The following is a 15,252-nucleotide window of genomic DNA, read 5'->3' as shown; positions in this document are numbered from 1 at the left end:
ATTACAAAAACCCAGCGAGAAATAAAAATGATGGATACGCGAAATTGGTTGGCTGGAAGTCCATCACCTTGTTTAGCTGTTCTGCAGCAAATACTGTGACAACAATTCAAAAAACATAATACATGATAGAGAAAACTGAACGGACTCAAGAATATGACCCAAATAGAATTAGGTATCTGTGCAGCACATGGAGACTAAATTCAACTTTTCTGCACTCCTTCAGACTCCAAGTAAACAACAAAATGTATTTAAGGGCTAGAAAAGTGGATTTTGCATTATATGTCCCCTTTACAAAAAACGAAATAATTGAAAATATCAATGTGAGGTGATCACAATTTTAATAAAATTCCCTGCTTATTAACTTATAGTCCTAAAAAAAAATAACTATGGTTATTTTTAATGTGGGAAGACAGAATATCAAGAAAAATATCCATAAAATATTGACACTAAAGACATTCCCTGTTGTATGTCATGGAGTTTTCACTGGCAACTATAAGTTCAGCCTGTAAATGTGTCTTGTTGTGGAGGGACTGTAAGATTTGAGTCCAGTGAGCTGCCTTCAGATCATCAACAAGCTCCTCCTGAGTGGATTTGGGCAGATCCCTCAGCTATGCCCTGATCCCTCACCAACACAATGCTCTGGCACGAACACCATGCCCACATTAATCACACAAATGTTTAGTGGGTGTTGAGTTGCGAGCAGCCAGTCATCCTCTGCACTCCTAAGTTATGCAGGTAGTCACTGATAACTCAGCTTCGTGGGGGCGAGCATTGCCACCTTGGATGATAGAGTTCAGTCCCTAAAAGTGGATGTATGGGATCGCCACTGGTGGCTTAATCTCATATTTATATCTTTCTGCAGTGATGACAAGCTTCTTCTTTCCAGCCCATGCTGCCCAAAACCGTCAATTTGCCTCTAGAAAAGCTTTTTGGCTCTGGCAGGGTTTTTATGGGCTTGAAGCTCTAAACACTAAACAACCCACCAATGCCTTTTCTTCACAAATGTGAAAATAAAAGAGCTTTCTGACCTCAAAACATTTAATCCCAAAGAGAATTTGTACAACAACAAAAAGCAACCAAACAGAAATGTTCAATTTTTTTCTGCTAATTTTGCATCATTGATCCTCCTTAGGATTTTTAAAACTGATTTAATAGTCTGTGAATTTTTTGCAGTGCATAATAAAAATCTGCTGATTTTATATTTTTGGAACATGCTTATGTAGCCCACCATAAAAGTTTTATTTCAATGATTTTGAAATAAATGATTTTCTAATTCTAATCATAAAAAAAAAAAAAACTATTTAACTATATAAAGTAAACCAGATATTACGACATAATTAACACGTTCACAGGACATCAAATCCCGCATACAGAGGTTCCGCATGGCGGCGAGTAGACTGGGGAGCAGAGTGGCGCAGCGGAAGCGTGCTGGGCCCATAACCCAGAGGTCGATGGATCGAAACCATCCTCTGCTATGATTTTTTTTTTCTTTTTTGTCTTGTTTTAAAGACAAAACCGATTTGGTTTTAAAACAAACTAAATTTACTGAGCGGTTTGTGAAAGGATTCAGCGAGAAATACCTCTGAATACGTTTATTTTTTTTAATCAGATGGAAAGTGGTGAATTTGTTCAGTATTTCTACAGTTAAACCGGCTGTTTCGAACTGTAAAATACAAAGTGAACTGTTTTTACAGCGTTAAATTAAACTCAGCTAGATGATGTTGGTACCCTCTGTTTTTTACAATATTATATCCTGTATCGAACTGTTGTAGTTCAAATATGTAATGAGCTAGTTTCAACAGGGAACAGCTTCAGTATAATTTATTATTTATTATCTTAATATTTAATTTCGATTAAATATTATTACAACCCGGATAATTTCCTCTCTGTAAATGATTATTTGATGACCTATTGCCCAATATAATGGAATAAAAAATAAAACCACAAAAATATTTCACAGAATTTAAACTGTAACAGAAACTACTGCTTCACATCTATAGCTACCTGACCGAAATATCAACCTGGGATTAATTTGTTATTTCGTCTCAAAGCTTCGTACATATTAAAAAACACTAAAGTAGTAAAAGAAAAAGGATACATTATACCTTAAATACTACATACGTTTTTATAGCGTTGCTATTTTTTTATAGTTCTCCAAAATTTCAATTTCATTCCTGAAATAAGCAATATCATGCTTCCTATTGGATCTTTAATGGTAAAACAAAATTCCAAATAGAATTAAGACCGATTAATTTTCTTTTTTTTAGGGGTTTAAAGACGAAGTAAATGCCAGAAGCAAACAAGAGGGTTTCTGAGGAGAGAATTTGGATTAAAGAAAAGTTTGATACAGTAAACACATTGAAAAAACGATAAAACGAATTTGATTATATAGTAGTAGCAAATGATGAAACGATGGTGGCGGTGTTGCACAACTACCAATAAACTCCAGAAGAAGAAGAAAAAGAAAAAAATCTAGTAACCTTAGTGACGTCACTCTGCTAGTGGGTTTTGGGAACTGCATTCCAGCCGCGAATTTCAGTGGACGTTTTCCGCCCCTAGGTTGTAACGCTGCGGTCTTTGCGGGATCCTTAACTGTTTCCTTCCACGCCAAACATGAGTGGAAGAGAATGCTGCGTGACGAACTGTTACAGCAGTTCCCACGACCACCAGGGCAGGATGCTCCTGAACGGCCTGAGCTTCCACTGTTTCCCTGCGTGGAGGAAGAAGGAAGGCGCCCTCATATCGGAGCTGACGAGGCGGCGGAGGGCCGCTTGGGTGGCTGCCGTGCGGAGCAGAGACATCACCTTCGACCGCATCCCGTCCTCCATGAGAATCTGTTCCAAACACTTTGTCTCCGGTGAGTCCAAACTGGATTTACTTCTCTGCTAGCGGAGGAACAGGGCGCAAAGCTGTTAGCATCAAGGCTAACTACAACATGGTCGCCATGTTGGTCAGGGCGAAGCTCCCTATATTACATCACTTTTTAATGCCAGTTAAATTTGTTATATTCTAATCATTTTGCCTTTATGCAAGAGGAAGTTCCCTGAGATAACATTACAATATTTGTATTATTTAATTTTGCCAAATTACTTATATGAACCAAGGTTTTATGGTTTTAAATTAGTAAAACATTCTTCAAATGAAGTGGAAATTAATCAAATTAAATTAATCAAAACTAGGAACTTCCACTTCCGTCCTATGAATACATCGACCAGTATCATCTACTCCTATACACTTTTTTAATTTAGTTTAATCAAATTTAAATGGAGGTCAACGTCCTATGCTTAGACGCACTAGTGAGGCTGAAAAGTAATTGCTTAATTTTCTTTTGAAATAAAAGCTGTTACATCTATCAAAGAACCTGCAGAACATTTCTTATATTAGCATTATGGATCTTGGGAAGGAAACATATTAAAGATGTCTTTCTAGTATACTGTAGCATAGCATTGAAGTCAGGTAACCTGGTGTAAAAGCATTGGTTCACATGCCATAGCTGAACAACATCAAGTTGACACGGTTCTTTAAAACGTGATTAATGTATTACATCAAATAAATATAAGTTGTTAAGTATGTAAGTTATCCATCTTAAGATCAGGATTATATAAAGAGCATTTGGATTTATTTTGATTTATATGGCTGTTAAATGGTCAGTCCCCGGTCCATTTTTCCAGGAAAACTTCTGACTTTACTATCAGACAGTTATACAGTATTATTACAGCGCTTGGCAAATCCTGTCTGCGCTAACAGGATGGTAATAAGAGGGTTTGTTTGTCGTAATTCACGTAGGTCTTAACGGGAAAATATCATACAAAATCCGCTTTTTTAGCCTCTAATACATTTTGTTGTTTACTTGGAGTTTGTAGGAGTGCAGAAAAGTTTAATTTAGTCTCTCCAGGTGCTGCGGAGATATCTTTATCTTCTGTTTGGGTCATATTTTTTCAGTCCGTTTAGTTTTCACTCTCATTTAACTGTTATGTCACAGTATTTGCTCCTGAACAGCTAAATACGGTTATGGACTTCCGGCTGACCAATGTCGCATATACCCCAATATTTATTTCTCACTGCAATTTTTTAGCCCAATCTCAAGTATGCCTACGATGAAAAAGGATACGTTCTATGGAAGCAAATCGTTACCATATTTCAAATGAAAAAGCATTTCCAGAAATGCTTTTTCATTTTAAGAATGTGGCTGCATTATTTGACCCATAAATGAAATTAGTTATCAATAATCCTATTTGCATTTTAATTTTCTTCTTCAAGACTGCTCATTCTTTCACTTAATTAAAATGAAAAAGAAAAAGACATTTGAGATTTATTTTTTAAAATGTACCCCAGCTAATAGATACCAAAATTCAATTTGAAATGTAAAATTTGAAAATGAAAAAGCATTTCCAGAAATGCTTTTTCATTTTAAGAATGCGGCTGCGTTATTTGACCCATAAATAAAATTAGTAATCAATCATCCTATTTGCATTTTCTTCTTCATGACTGCACATTTTATGCCATAATCAAAAAGAAAACAAAGCAGACATTGCTTTTTCATGGTCTGCCCACAAAGTACTGCCCAGAACTCGAAACCGAAAAAGCTTTCCGAGCTGCGGGCGCAGAAGAGTGACGTCAGCAGCTGCTCTTCCTCAGCTCCCTGCTGACTGATCTACCCATCTTGTTCGGTAGGAGGCGCTGTGCACGTCTGCATTGCATTACATTGCAAACGTGCCGAGAAATTAATTGAATTGCAGCAGGACCGAGCTCAATTTGTGGCAGTGGCAGAACTGGTAGTTCCGCCACAGCTCCACGGTTCCGGTGGCAGCTTCGGTGGCAGGCTGTGGCAGTTCCGCCATAGCCTGCCACCGAAGCTGCCACCGAAGCTGCCACAGCTTGCCGCACGGTGGCACGGGATTCCGCGAGGATGCCAGAAGGTGCCAGACCGGCCGTAAAACTTGCCAATGCGGTTGCCGCTGTTTTTGTGGAAGCTGATGCTGATTATCGGCAAATGGGTTGTCATTGTTGTTATAGCCTGTTACCTTGAAATAATGATTTCATTATTGATTATTATTTAATAAACAGCTTTAGACCCATAACATAAGGTGATTGTATTTACTTGACATGGAAAATAAATAGCACTGTGTGTGTGACGTGTTGAAAGGATGACGAAGATTTATTGCACAAACAGCCGGTTTATTATAGAGCATGAGCGGCTATTCTGAATCGTCACTCACAGAAAAATATAAATAAATGCTTAAAAACACGCTGGATGTCCCAGGCCATAAAGCTGCCACCTGAACTACCAGTTCTGCCACCGCCACAAATTGAGCTCGGCTCTGCTGCAATTCAATTAATTTCTCGGCACGTTTGCAATGTAATGCAATGCAGACGTGCACAGCGCCCCCTACCGAACAAGATGGGTAGCTCGGTCAGCAGGGAGCTGAGGAAGAGCGGCTGCTGACGTCACTCTTCTGCGCCCGCAGCTCGGAAAGCTTTTTCGTTTTTGAGTTCTGGGCAGTACTTTGTGGGCAGACCACGAAAAAGCAATGTCTGCTTTGTTTTCTTTTTGATTATGGCATAAAATGTTCAGTCGTGAAGAAGAAAATGCAAATAGGATGATTGATTACTAATTTTATTTATGGGTCAAATAACGCAGCCGCATTCTTAAAATGAAAAAGCATTTCTGGAAATGCTTTTTCATTTGAAATATGGTAACGATTTGCTTCCATAATGTTCGGTTCCGTTGTTGGGTCTTTTAACCCACGCAATTCACTAGACCATCCCCCCTGCATCAGAACCTCTGCATGAAGCACTTCAATGACGAGTTCTTCATCAGCCTCCACCATTATCTAGAAGGATTTGCTAAAGAACTTCATCTGATTCAGGGCTCAGTTCCTTCTGTTTGTAGAAACGACGGACGCAGCAAAGCAGTAAGCTGCAAATAACGCTAAAATGACAACAAACTTTATTTTAAACATGAATTTATTGTGCTGATATGGTCCTGACCATTGTTCTGATAGCAGTAGTGTAGTGCCTTCTGCTTATGTTAGCGCTGTGTGCTGCTTTTAGCTCCTTTAGGACACAACCGTTCTGCATGTTTTAATACTATTATTACATAAACAGTTTTGCATTGTTTTTCTTGTCTTTGTCTTGTTTCCGCACCGCTAGATAATGGTATTTTTGTTATTAAACTACAAAAATGGCCAAAAGGGGTTGAAGTGGAATGCTCTTTGACCTGGAGGGGGGATTTAAAGAGGTGGCACCAAAACGAGTTGCTCTCAGAACAGGTGAAAGTGGGGCCTGTGGAGCTACAATAACAAGGAGTTCAGACCAAAGCATTGGCGTTATAGACCTCAACTGAATGTGTGAAAAGGAGTGATTTAAAAGCATCTTATGTCCCATTTAAACTGAAATCATAGTGGTCTTGCAACGATCATAAAAAAGTCTTTATCTTAGTGAAACTTGTAGAAACTCTGCATGTCTGAATGTATTATAAACCATCATAAATGTTCCTGAGATCCAGGATGTTCTGTTACACACTGAATATGATATACTGGGCAATCAGACTGAGCAGGAGCTGCATGAATGGTTGCACCTTGAATGTTGCTATGCGTTGTTCCACATGGGACAATCTGAACAAACTGGGAACAAAGATGGTGATAATAATGAGGGTTGAGATACATATTGCAAATTTATCATCATCACAACTCCAGTCTGCCCAATATTGATATGTTGGCTTTTATATTTTATATTTATATATCTGGCCTGTTAGTCCTACTACTCTGGATACCCAGATTCCTCATGATAAACAAGCTTGGAGAAGGTTTTATCTATGAGACTAAAGTGTTGTGCTTTTATAGGAAAACCAGCATATGAGATGCTGGACTCGGATCCAGACTGGGTTCCGTCTCTGCACCTTGGGCACAATGTTGATAATGATGAAGGCAAAGGAGACTCCAGGAACAAAAGAAGAAGACTGTCTTCTGAGGAGAAACCAGCAGAAGGTGGGTCTGAGTTCAACCTGGGGTTCATAAAACCATTTGTTGAGCTTGTGTTCCTGGAACAGTCTGAAGGCATCAACCATCAGGATGAAAACAAGCCAATTTGACTGAAGTATTGTATCATTTTGCTGTATAATTTTTTTTATGAGCAACATCTCCTAAACCTGCATCATAAAAAATAAAGTCTGCAAATACAGAGATTTTATTTTTAGTATCATCCAGGGATCCTCAGACTGAATGTTTTTGCCTCTGTGTTCAGGAGCAGATGGTGATGCTGAAGTCAAGAAACCTCCTCCGCCTCCTTGGAAAGACGTAAAAACTGCTCTGCAGTCTCTTCTGGAGAGTAGAACCACCGTAACCCAGCAGCCCAGAGACGATGCGCAGAACCGAGCTGCTGGGAAGAGGACCGTCGCCAGCTTCCGGGTCAGTTTAACTGGGATTTATTTGAAACTGCAGTGATGTTTGGGGTTCTGTGAAAGAGAAGAACCTGAGGATAGAACCGTCCACTAAGGTTCTAATTTAACCCACCGTCCATCTGCTACAGGAATTTTTCAGGAATGCTCTGGAGTCATCTCTGGAGGCCTCCATCCAGGCCAGAGCTCGATCCAACAGTCGGTCATCATCCACAGAGTATGAAGTGAATCTGAACTTTAAGCTTCCATCTCCTGTAGGAGAACCAGCAACCTGTAAAGATTCCCCCTCCTGTGTGAACTGCTCCCGGATGCTGAGGAGGATTCAGGAGCTGGAACAGAAGCTGGTTGAACTCGACAGCAAACAGGAACAAGCAGACAGCGAGGAGGCTCCTGTGGGTGGGACCCAACCAGGCCAGGACCAACACAGTTCTGAGGAGGAGGAGGAAGACATGGATGAGTGTAAGTTTCAGGAAGCTGAAGAGCAACAATGATCTGCTTTCTCTGGAGCTGATTTATTGATTTCTGATTAGATAAAACTTTGAAAGTCTTATTTTTCATTCCTGGATGATTCTTCACCCTGATGGAAGTGTGTGGTTCTTCTGTAATATTAGCATGCAGTTACAGCCACCAAGGAGTTCACATGTTAGTGCTGCACCTGTTATGATGAGAATCTGGACCAAATCTTTCCCAAAACCTTTAACTGGAAGGCTACTTTAAACTGGTTTTGAGACATCATCCTCCAGCATTTCTACGGTCTTGAAAAGTCTTGAATTTATTTTGACCATTTTCTGGATAGGTGTAGAAAAATGGAAAATCTGAATGGAAAAAAGTTAACACTTTATTCCGTCTAACAAAAAATTTAAATTTCTGAAAAATACGTACTTGTTTTTTTTTTTTTTTACAACGACTTCACAGCTGCACAATACATCAGTGTTTTATTTATTTGTAAAAGGGACAGCGCATATTCATGAACACAATGTAAATGTGTGAGATTATAGCCTGAGCTAATATCCGTCTCCGATACCTCAGCAGGCAAATCCAGACAGAACTACAGAAGAATACTGAGATCTAAAAACATTAAAAACACTAGTACTTCAGGCTCAATTGGAAAAAGTATCATGATTGTCCGTAGTTGTTCAAAAGAAGAATACTAAATGCCTCACAAAAATACGCACTTCGTAAAACCAGTCTGATGAGTTTTTTAACAGTTAACATGTTTAAAATGGTAAAACCAACGGAACAGCTTTGAGTGTTCAATAATGTATAGCAGCAGGTATTGTATTCCATGTTTGTGAAGAACGATAGGAGAATACTGCATGTCCAACAAAACAGTCACTTAGACTTTTCTTTTTTATTAATAAATTCCTGCAGTGGAGAAATTTTAACACCAGAAAGGAGCCTGCATATTCAATCAAATTCACCCAACTTGATCTATTATACTTCCTTTTAAAAATTTGGGATGAGTCTATGGGCTATACAAAACATGTTAATTAAATTTTTCACACAAAATCATTCTCAGATAATGAGATTTCACCCCCTCAGTTCCCCCTTTTCTGAGCTCCTTTCAGAATGAGCCGTTTTAGGGCTCTGTCAATGTTATGCTAATTAGCTGTATCTGGCCACACCCCCAACCAGCACTTCGTACTTGAAAACGAAATGTAAGACACAACAATAAGTACTTACATTTCTGTCACCTGCAGATTTGCCACAAACAGTAGGGACTGAATTTGTCTTCAGTCTAATGGCACATTCCGACCGAATGCGATTTCAGCGAATCTTTTGCCGCACTATCACTCGCTTGACATTCGCCCGCCGTTCGCATGGCCAACAGGCAACAACGCTTCACCGCGTCATCAAATAGGAGGAGCTTCTATCTGTTGCTTGCCGGTTTCAACTCAACATGGAGCGAGTCACGGTGCTTTATTTAATAAAAGCCGAACGACGCCGGCGGCAACGTCCCTGTGTTCACCAGAGACGGAACCAGTTTGGAGAGTACCACCACCTACTCCAGGAGCAGCGTCTGGATCACAGTCGCGTTCAGCGGTACTTCCATCTATCCAGAACCTAGTTTGAGGACCTGCTGTCCTGCGTTTGAGGACAAATCAGCCTCCAGGACATCAACTACAGGCGCTGCATCCCCACTGCAGAACACCTGCCCATCTGTCTTCGGTGAGTAAATAAATCTCAGCTTAATAGATTAACAGCCAAATTGTACTGTCCACATCTTCTAAATATAATAAACATTTTTGTCTACACATATGGACGAGGATCGCCAAAATACACCAGGCCAGAGCTGATATGACAACAGAATTTAGCATGGTAGTGTATTGAATAATTATGTAATAACAGCTTCCCGACACGAATTAACAGAAACGTTTAGATTTTTCAACTCCAGCAGAATTCGCTTCGTATCCATCACGGGGTTTGCTTGGCTCTTGCTTTGCTCTACTGACGCTAATCGCGGCATTAGCATCACATCCTTTGCCGCGTCCTGAACACGCCTTTACATAGGGTTAACATGTAAATCACTCGCTCCTGTCACATCATTCGCATTCGGTCGGAAGCCTTTCTGCAAATCCTGACGTGTCCTGATGTGAGTTCTCAAAACGGTGCGTGTTCAAGTGATTCGTGCAAACTAGTACCGTCTTTGGCAATGTGAGTGGAACATTGCCCTCAAAAATAAAATGAAGCCAGGAATCTCTGTTATCCGGCAGCGGGAGAACGGCACGGACACATGTGGGTCTTTGCTGCTGCTTAAAAAACAGCTTAGTGTCAAATTATCTCTGGTATATCTAAAATTATTTAAATTAAATTAAGTCTATTCACTGTTTTCTTGATCTTCAGCTTTCAGCTCAAAGCAAAGTTTTGACTCAGCAACACCTAAATATTAAATTCAGCACTTTGAGTTGAGCATCCTGGATCATCACTGCCAGCGTCTGTATTCTCAGCGCTGGAGTTTTTGAAAAAAGAAAAGGGCAAACGGTTTTTGATGTATTGATGAGGAGTGTTCGATCATTTTTCGAATCGCAAACGGTTGTCCCAACACCAATGATCACAGTCGCAGAGGGCTGCTTGCATGCAATACTTTGTAGGATTTTGTATTCCATGCAGATTCTGCGTGGATATATTTGGCCCGTAGCAGAGATGGGGACTCGAGTTTGGGACTCGTACTCGAGTCGTACTTATGTCGAGTATAGAGTGACTTCAAACTCGACTCGGGCTTGTGATTTGAGACTTGTGAAGGATTTTTTATTTTTAATAGTTTTTTTGTGTTTTGTGTGACAATAGTGTCTCTGTCTGATCGCCTGTCCACTGTGTGTTATTATTTTCCTTATAAGTAGCGGTGATATAAAGCTACATGACCAAATGCGGGCGCATGTGCAAACTATCACAATCATGGCGGCGCCGGTGAGCACACCTGTTTCTGTCCCAGCGTCCATAATAACTTTTGGCTACAAAAACTTCACACAAGGAGCAAATAAAAGAGCAGCAAACATTTTATGACATTTGTGTCATAAAAGTACAAGATGCTGGGTCCACCACATCTAATTTCAGCCACCTGAAAACCCATCCGTAAAGGTTAGACACTGATGTTAGCATCTATGCTACAAACAAGCTTAGCTCCACAACGGTGCAACAGTAGCTTGTTACTAGTTGTTACTGCAGGGCTTTTTATGTCAGGATCATTATTGTTCATTTAAATTCTGTTTTTATTTTATTATTATTTAGACCTAATTTTTCTTTTAAAGTAAAAGATGGCAGATGTTCACTGCTAAAACAAAAGAATATTGTATCCACAAACATGTCAGTTTTGTAAGAAAATAAAATTTTTGGATAGAAATACAGCTAATAAATTCATCTGTTTAAGCATTTGTTTGTGTGCTTTTTTTAAATTATATTTTTTTACTAACCAGTTTAAGCATACCTTAGATATCACATGCAACTTTCCATGTAAACCATACAGCAGAAGTGTCATAAAAGTGATTTGTATTTTGACTGCCATGTCACTCAAATACTTGAGACTGGACTTGGACTTGAAATCAAAGACTTGAGACTTGACTTGGACTTGCAAAAAATGACTTGTGAACATCTCTGGCTCGTAGGGTGGAGTTTAACTGCCTGCTGAAAGTGATCGATATAAGCTGTTTTTCCTTTTTTTGTCTTCTAGATCCTTTTATCATCCTTGAATCATTCTGGGCTTTAAATGATTAAACTTCTTGGTGATGAGAGGATGGAAACTGTTTCAGTTTCAGTCTTGTTGTTCTGATGGTTCTGTGTTCTGTCTTCACAGCAACGGATCATGTTGAAACAGTTGAGGTTCTGGACTTCAGCAGTGAAGGTAAACCAGACTTTGAAGCCTCTCCATTAAGTTCCGACCCATCCGACCTGTCCTCCTCGTCCTCCATGTCTTCCATGTCCTCTACCAGCTCTGTTCCCCCCACCTCTCGTCCTTCTCCAGCTGTTTTTGGTTCTCAGCATCGTCTTCGCTTCAGGAAAGAGTGGCTGAAGGACTTCCCGTTTCTGCGGTATTCCCCCACCCTCAACGTCATGTGGTGTCATGTGTGCCGCGTTCACTCTGAACCATTCTGCCGTAATCACCGTTTGATCAAAGGTTCATTTCATTTCACTAAAAACAACATCACGAAACACAGCAACTCCTTTTACCATCAGCAGAACATGCAGCGCTTCCTGTGGAGCAGTCAGAGGCTGTCTGTTGGACCCCAGCCATGACAAGAACAAAAAGGACTGGTAAAAGCTCTGAATCCCAGAATGCACAGCAAAAGCCCCTTGGAAGTTGGAGTCACAGCTGGAATCACCATGAGGTCAGAGGTCAAAGCTCTTAGCAGACAACGAGTAAGACTCTGCTTCGAAGAAATGAAATCTGTTTAGCTCTCTGCGTATCCGGCAACTGTATGACGGCCGAAGATAAGACAAACTGTATGAGGTTGTCTTGTCTGAGCTCCTGCAGGAACAAATGAAAGACATTAAACCAAAAAGATGTGGACCAGCAGTTTCTTTCTAATGCCCTGAGAGAGGATGGCATAGGATTTGCAACCCTGCGTGCCCGTTGGGCCTTCACTCTTGTTCATCAGAACATTTCAAGTAAGAGGTTGTCTGGGCAGAAAAAATTGATGTAGGATAAAACAATTTAAATATTGTTTATTTCAGGGTTTTTTGCTTTAAGTGTTTATTTAACCTTCTGATTTTCATTGTGAACTGGTTGGTAAACACAACAATTGTTCTTAACAGTTTAAAACGAAAATGGCTTCATTCTAAATCCTTCAAAATAAACCTTGATTCTTACACTCAACTGTTATATCATCACATCATTTTATTGGCTGTGATTTAATTTTTTTGTTTTACCTTTGGTGGTTTATTAGTTTTCTTTTTTCTCCCATATTTGTGTAGTAGTTTAGTTGACTGTTACTAGCCTAGTTTAAGAGTTTGACTGAAATATTTTAACTTGGATTATTTTAATAAACTTATCTTTTGGAAATAAGTTGTCTTTATTCTCTATGTATGTGTGCCAGTGTTTGAATTACCTGTCATCTGTTCTGTAATACCTGACAGACCAACATTTGTTGGTTTATTATTCCTGAACAGTAGTCTAATTTGTTAGGCTGATTGACAATTTAATATTCTGATTTTATTAATACTTTGTAAATTGTTAATTATAATCATTAGTTGCTAATAGCCAAACCAAACACACTGTCGGACCATCAATTAGATCTGGGATCTACCTGCTGAGGTTCTGAGCTTGGGTCGGAGTCGGTGAGGGTTAAATGTTGCTCCATGTTTTCTGAAGTTATGAGTGATTGGAAAGTTTGATCAGTCCAGTCAGAGAGGAGAACGGTCGGTTCCTGAGATCCACTTGGAAATCTTGGGAGTCGAAGTGACGGAGCATTTTAAATGCACTCAGGATGTTAAAGGAATACCTTTATCTTCTAGGGGATCAGAGAGGAAACCCAGCAGAACTCCCACAGTCACTCATCTTCATCAGCTATAGTCTCATGAACCAAAAAGTCCGCTTCAGACTGGACCGCTGGATCTGACGTTTGTTTTATAACCATCTGTTAAGAACTTTTATTTCTGTTAAATTATTCAAATCTAACCTGCACACATTCCTTTCACCAGACAACAAAGCTGTATTTACAACCATCTGAAACCTCAGTATCATAGAAACAACATTAACGTGGATCTGATGGTTTCCATTAATAGTAAGACCTGAGAGAACGTTTCAGTCTAGCTCTAGAGATGTTTTAAATCAGGGCAGTCAATATTTTTCTTTTATATCAGAACATTTTGGGGGCCTGAAAGATCTATACTAGACTTAACCAACCTCTCTGAAGCTGCAGCTTCTTTCTGTTCCTAAGCCTCCAGAGATTCTCGAACAGAGGGAAGGTCCCTGGAATAGATCATATCAGCAGAGGTCCTCGCTCTGAAGACCTGTCTCCAGTCAGAGCTCATCGCTCTGATCTGGAAACAGTCTCCAATCCCGCTGAGCAGTTTGTGTTATTTTCATTTGTTTACTAGGAAACTGGAGCTTTTCACTCACTGAAGGTTGGAATCAGATATGGACATATACTGTTGGTCTTCCTGTTGATTTTTCTAATGAAGTCGGTACAAATCCTGGGAGATTAAAACAGCCAGATCCAAACAGAAGAAAAAGAAGTAAATTTTCTTTCCAGCGAGGAGTTTAAAAACCTCTGAATGGTTCCCATCACTGATCTCTCGGATTGAACCATCTCTGTAAGCGGAAGCTGCTGCTGTTTTCCTCTCAAATCTCTGTCACCTTCCTAGTCTTAATTTGAGTACTGTTTAATTCCAGGGATTCATTTTCCCACAATAGTGGAGGAGCAGGATCTACGTTTGTGCTGGAGCTGCTTTTGAGAGGAAGTTTTCCTATTTAGTCAGAATCTGTTAAACCTGTTAAAGAAAAAAGTGTTATGGTTAAAATAAAATCAGAGTAAAGATTATTTTATTTTGTGCATTAAAGAAACAAAATGAAACACTAATAAAGTTAATATTTGTGTTGCCACCCTCTGTTTGTCCTGATTGATTTAATCACTGCTTGGCTTTTGACATCAGCTCACATGCAGCGTGTCATTCGGTCTGCTGAGAAGGTGTTTGGCTGCAGTCTACTGTCGCTCCAGGAACTGTACACCTCCAGGACCCTGAAGCGGGCAGGGAAGATTCTGACTGATCCCTCCCACCCCGGTCACAGACTCTTTGAGACTCTCCCCTCTGGCAGGAGGCTGCGGTCCATCCGGACCTAAACCTCACGCCACAAGAACAGTTTTTTCCCATCTGCCACCAGCCTGGTTAACAAAGCCCGGAAACCACCCTGACACTCTCCTTTCTCCCACACCCACTTTTTGCTGACAGGACACTTGTAACCTGTAACTCTATGTGTTACATTAACGCTCAGCTTGGACTCCTGCTTTACTTGCACAATGATCACCTGCACTGTTGTATTGCTCTGGCATCCTATACTGCTCTACATTTACTCTCACTCACTTAAAACTGTGCACATATATTTATATTATATTGTAAATATGTTTATACTGTTTAATTTGTATTGTATTGCACCAACTATGCCAAAACAAATTCCTTGTATGTCCAAAAACGTACTTGGCAATAAAGCTTTTCTGATTCTGATGATCTAGAGAAATGTTTCTAGTGTGATCCCAGATCAGTTCTTATGGACTGGACAAATGGGTCAAACAGTTCTGCTAGATTTAACAGAACCAAACCAATCGGATTGGAAACCACATACACATGCAGATATTTTGTTTCTGTTGCCGAAATGATCAAACTGATGAGTCCTGCGCGACACCAGCAGGGGTTGCAAA

The 15,252-nt window shown here is 39.9% G+C and overlaps 1 protein-coding gene and 1 non-coding gene across 3 annotated transcripts; both read left to right on the top strand.

Moving 5' to 3' along the window:
* The first annotated feature begins 1,403 nt into the window (after positions 1-1,403).
* Positions 1,404-1,475, top strand: trnam-cau. The gene has a single exon. It is a non-coding gene; the product is annotated as a tRNA-Met (tRNA).
* Positions 1,476-2,474: 999 nt separating this feature from the next.
* Positions 2,475-14,602, top strand: LOC124879808. 2 transcript variants are annotated; one of them, XM_047384565.1, is made up of 5 exons: positions 2,475-2,857; positions 6,846-6,989; positions 7,246-7,409; positions 7,531-7,858; positions 13,349-14,602. In XM_047384565.1, the coding sequence occupies exons 1-5, from the start codon at positions 2,614-2,616 to the stop codon at positions 13,450-13,452; spliced, it is 984 nt and encodes a 327-aa protein (XP_047240521.1). In that variant the 5' UTR covers positions 2,475-2,613; the 3' UTR covers positions 13,453-14,602. The 2 variants fall into 2 exon arrangements, with proteins under 2 accessions (XP_047240521.1, XP_047240512.1); XM_047384556.1 differs by lacking the exon at positions 13,349-14,602 and adding an exon at positions 11,691-12,710 and having other exon boundaries at positions 2,478-2,857.
* Positions 14,603-15,252: the final 650 nt, after the last annotated feature.

Source organism: Girardinichthys multiradiatus, chromosome 2, assembly GCF_021462225.1.
Source record: "Girardinichthys multiradiatus isolate DD_20200921_A chromosome 2, DD_fGirMul_XY1, whole genome shotgun sequence".
Lineage (NCBI taxonomy): Eukaryota > Metazoa > Chordata > Actinopteri > Cyprinodontiformes > Goodeidae > Girardinichthys > Girardinichthys multiradiatus.
The sequence above is the reverse complement of the archived record's forward strand: the minus strand, read 5'-3'. Positions and strand labels throughout refer to the sequence as shown.